The sequence below is a fragment of the Martes martes genome, assembly GCF_963455335.1.
Source record: "Martes martes genome assembly, chromosome: 7".
Taxonomy (NCBI): Eukaryota; Metazoa; Chordata; class Mammalia; order Carnivora; family Mustelidae; genus Martes; species Martes martes.
In genome coordinates this window covers 146,229,730-146,234,105 of record NC_137894.1, presented here as the reverse complement: position 1 = coordinate 146,234,105, position 4,376 = coordinate 146,229,730, and the positions used below count along the sequence as shown (strand labels likewise).

At 45.3% G+C, this 4,376-nt stretch overlaps 1 protein-coding gene across 1 annotated transcript; it reads right to left on the bottom strand.

The window, feature by feature from the left end:
• Positions 1–633: 633 nt before the first annotated feature.
• Positions 634–3,129, bottom strand: LOC308346757 (disintegrin and metalloproteinase domain-containing protein 21-like; the record flags this gene model as incomplete). Its single annotated transcript, XM_080809782.1, has 1 exon — positions 634–3,129. One exon carries the CDS (start codon positions 3,127–3,129, stop codon positions 634–636), a length of 2,496 nt encoding a protein of 831 aa, XP_080665908.1.
• Between the last annotated feature and the right edge of the window lie 1,247 nt (positions 3,130–4,376).

Genomic DNA, 4,376 nt, shown 5'->3' with positions numbered 1-4,376 from the left:
CTGTGTCCCGTGCCCAGGCAGCAGCTCAGAACAATAAGTTGATTGTTTATGATTACCTACACAACTAATGTCAGTGCTCAGCTCCCTGAAATTCAGACTAAGAGGGAATGGAGGGATGAATATTCCTAGGGCTCCCTTGGATTCCATAGTCATCAGTGGGCACTTCTGCCTATTTTCTGATTAATTTCATGGGATTCAATGTTCAGGATAATGGTCTCAGTTTTGTATTCAGAAAGTAACTCTTCAGCATGGCGTGGCTTGCACTAGTTGGGATCACATCCAAGTCACCCTCTCCTGCCCAGAGCCACCCCAGTGTGGGACAGGCAGCATGGGTGGGAAGTAGCACTTCATCACCCTGAACCCTCTTTGGGACTGGAGAAAGAGAGATTACCTGAGCAATAAGAAAATCCTCACTGCTCATGAGCACCATTTTGTAGAAATATAATGAGTTTTCCCTACAGGAGCTTGTGGAAACTTCCCTTAATTCTGCACCCAAGGACCTTGGTTCAATTCTCCGATGCTGTCTCAGGTACTCTGGACAGAGTCTCGGGCTCTATGTGGGCTCTTACAGTCTTACAAAGATATGGAGACATCACCACTGTGCACTTTTCAAGTTTTATTTCAGAGTGCTTTTCAGTGACCTATCACAGAACTGGTGTGAGAGACTGGTGCTGTGTGCCGAGAGCCCAGTGATGTGCGCCTGGAACTCTGTGTTGTGAGCCTCGACACCTTTGATGTGCGCCGGGACACCTGTGTTGCATGCTGGGACTCTTGGGATGTGTGCAGAGTCCCCAGGGATGTGGGCAGGGACCACTGTGATGTGCGCTGAGACGCCTGTGTCTCTCCCAGACTCCTGGAAACATGGATGTCAGCTTTGCCTCCTCCTACTGTAGTTTCAGCCATTCTCCTGTCGACTGGCTTTTGTTGTTCAGGGCTCTGCAGTCTGATTTCATGGTGGGCTTCACCAACTTTCTCTTCCTTAACTGTAACTGTCTTGATAGTTCTTAAATTTGTGGTGAATCCAAAGAGGAGTGCAGTTATTAAGGCATAAATTCGAGCAAAGACCACTCTCAGATATATCACTGATTCATGACTCTGCAAGACTAACCGCACTCTACTTGGAGGGGGGCCACTGTCTATGCTCCCACCAGCACCCCTATCAATGCACCATGGAGGATCCCAGCCTATGTGGCAATGACAGTTTCTGTTATTGTTGCAAATCCCCCTGTGGCCGCATTTATCAGGTAAACAGTCGTACTTCAGCTGGGCCATACTGCCATTACAGTAGGTATTGTTACAGAACCTTCCGGGAGCACAGGGGGTACCAGTTCTCACATGACCAACGTCATTTGCTCCCGTGGAGCGATGTGAGTCCAGCCCAAAACACCAGAATCCTGAGATTAGAGACTGATGGAATCCCACATGTTCTTGTAAGCGGGGGAGGTGTGTGACATTACCACACTGCAGCCTTCCACAATAAATGTCTTCAATGGCACAGAAGTCAGCTTTCATTCTCCCTTCGATTCTTCTGCAGTGTCCATATCTATTGCCTCTTCTATTTATGGTATAGCAGGCATCTGCACCTTTCACAGCATTTTTGCCAAAGATTTCTTGGCAGTGCACCGTGCGGTCAGTGCAATTTCCATGATAACAGTAACCCTCTTCTGTGCATGGGGTTCCATCTTGCATATAGAAATCATCAGGGCATGACAAGGACTCCCCATGGCAGTACTCGGGAAGATCACATACATTTTGGATTGGTCTGCAGAGTGTGCCAGGAGGGGAATAGGTGCAGTTTGTACAGCATCGGCCTGTATTACATTTGCTGTCTATGGTGAAGGTACAATCATTTGTACAGCAAAGGTTGTTGTAGCACTGTTTGAAGGAGCCACAGTCACACTCCTCGCCTTGATCCAGTATGTAGTTTCCGCAACGATCGTGGGTCAGGCTTTTATTTAAATATACCATTTTGGTGCTGAATAGGCACTCACCTTTCCCACGACCTACTATGTGCTGTACATGCATATAGGAACAGTTACTGAAGGAATCTGTCAGAGATGGTGGTCTGTGCATAATACACATGGACCTTCTCTGGCAAAAACAAAATTTCCCATCATAGAATAAACCAAAATTTTTTCCCACCTTTTGTGCTGCTGTAATAGACAACAATAGATACTGTCTGCCTAGGTAACCAAGCATGATGAGATTTTGTTTATGGCATATACCATATAACTCAGGTTCATAATTATAATCCTCTGGCCCATCTTTAATCAAAATTATGGATGAATGTGGTTCAAGAACGGTATATATAAAAGACTGATAATATCGAGTATATGGGCTATATACCACATGATAATACTCCAAGTAAGATGGATCTTCCTGGTCATAAATGATCATGAATCCAATATAGTAATTGATATCAATAGCTTGAAAGAATGTGTCAATTAAACTAAATACCCTTATCAGGAATTGGGCACATTTTGACACATTGTTAAACACAGTATACATTGAGTTGGAACTTAGGGCAAGTGCTTTCATATTTCCGTGATGGGATGAATACATCTTACTAGAGATCCTTGGAACAACACTGGCATTTGCTTGAGAGAATAGGGGGTCTCTAACCTCCCGATGTCCCAGATTATAGGTAGGTCCCGTCGCATTCATGTCTGCCACTATCTGAGAAACAATGTGCTCAAACCTTTGGGAATCACTGAGGGGTTTGATTTCATAAGCAAGGTCATCCAACTTCATGATACCTTCAAGACCCCCATAGCATGTGTCCACAGTGACCATGGAAAGAGGAATCTCCTCCAGGTAGCCGAGGTAGTAACAGTCTGGAGGGATGAAGGGATAGTCCATCTGCAAGGCTCCTTGGTCGTCCTGAGTCATCATCAGCAGATGTCTGGACCAAAACAGTTTCTTGCGCCGCATGTGGATAACATGCCTCTTGCCCCCAAATCGCAGGCTGTAGGACAGCCAACCTGGCATCTGAACGCCTTTGCCATGGTGCAGCTCCTTCCTGGGAATGACCACCTCAGAGGAGATGTAGCGCCATGACGGACGGCCTTGAGGACATTGGACAGGAGCCAGCCCTGCCCAGACAGCAAGCAGCAAGAAGAGCTCCCTCATGATGACCTGGCCATCTGCCAGCCTCAGGCCCCTGCTCAGAGATATCTGTCAACAAGAAGGGATCAAGGGTAGATCCTAGTGAGGGCCAGGTCTAGAGCATCTGACAGAATAGAGAGCTACTTCAGACTACCAGCACCCCACACCTGGGGGCCACCTGTGGAGATGAGGTCACAGTCACAGGGTGTGGCAGTGGGTGGGCCCGCACACCAGTGCAGCTGGGTGGATGTGCGAGAGATGGGTGGGCCATGTGCATGAGTCCTCCCATGGACATGAGAAGTGTGTTGGGCCCAGAGGCTTCACCAGATACAAGACGTTCAATCTTTCCTCCAGATACCTGAATACATGATATACATTTATAAGGCAATAAACTCCTTTACCAGTTCCATCTCCCATGAAACTGCTGGGTCACTTTAGGTGGATTTCCCCCATAATTCACCATAGATATCACTGTTCCTACTTCGCTGGCATGTGGAGGTAGAGAGTGAAAATTTTATCATATAAAAAACAAACAAAAATTTACCTTATAGTTGTTGGAAATAATGGCTTATATGTTACATGTATTACTACGTGTCTATTCATGTTTGTCATATATTTGCAAGTAACTTGATCTTTTTGAGATTTATTTATTATTTTTAATTTAATTTTATTTTTTCAATGTTCCAAGATTTATTGTTTATGCACCACACCCAGTGCTCCATGCAATATGTGCCCTCCTTAATACCCACCACCAGGCTCACCTAAACCACCACCCCCATCCCCACCAAAACCCTCAGTTTGTTTCTCAGAGTCCACTGTCTCTCATGGTTCATCACCCCCCTCCAGTCTCCCCTGATTCACTTTTCCTTACTTTCTGCTAATGTCCTCCATGTTATTCCTTATTCTCCACAAGTAAGTGAAGCCAAATGATAATTGACTCTCTCTGCTTGACTTATTTCACTCAGCATAATCTCCTCCAGGCCTTTCCATGTCGATACAAGAGTTGGGTATTCATTTTGTCTGAAGGAGGCATAACACTCTATTGTATATATAGACTATATCTTCTTTATCCATTTGTCCGTTTATACATTCATCCATTAAAGGGCATCTTGGCTCTTTCCACAGTTTGGCAACTGTGGCCATTTCTGTTATGAACATTGGGGTACAGATGGCCCTTCTCTTCACTACATCTGTATCTTTGGGGTAAATATACACTAGCGCAATTGCAGGGTCATGGTGAAGTTCTATTTTCAATTTCTTAAGGAATCTCC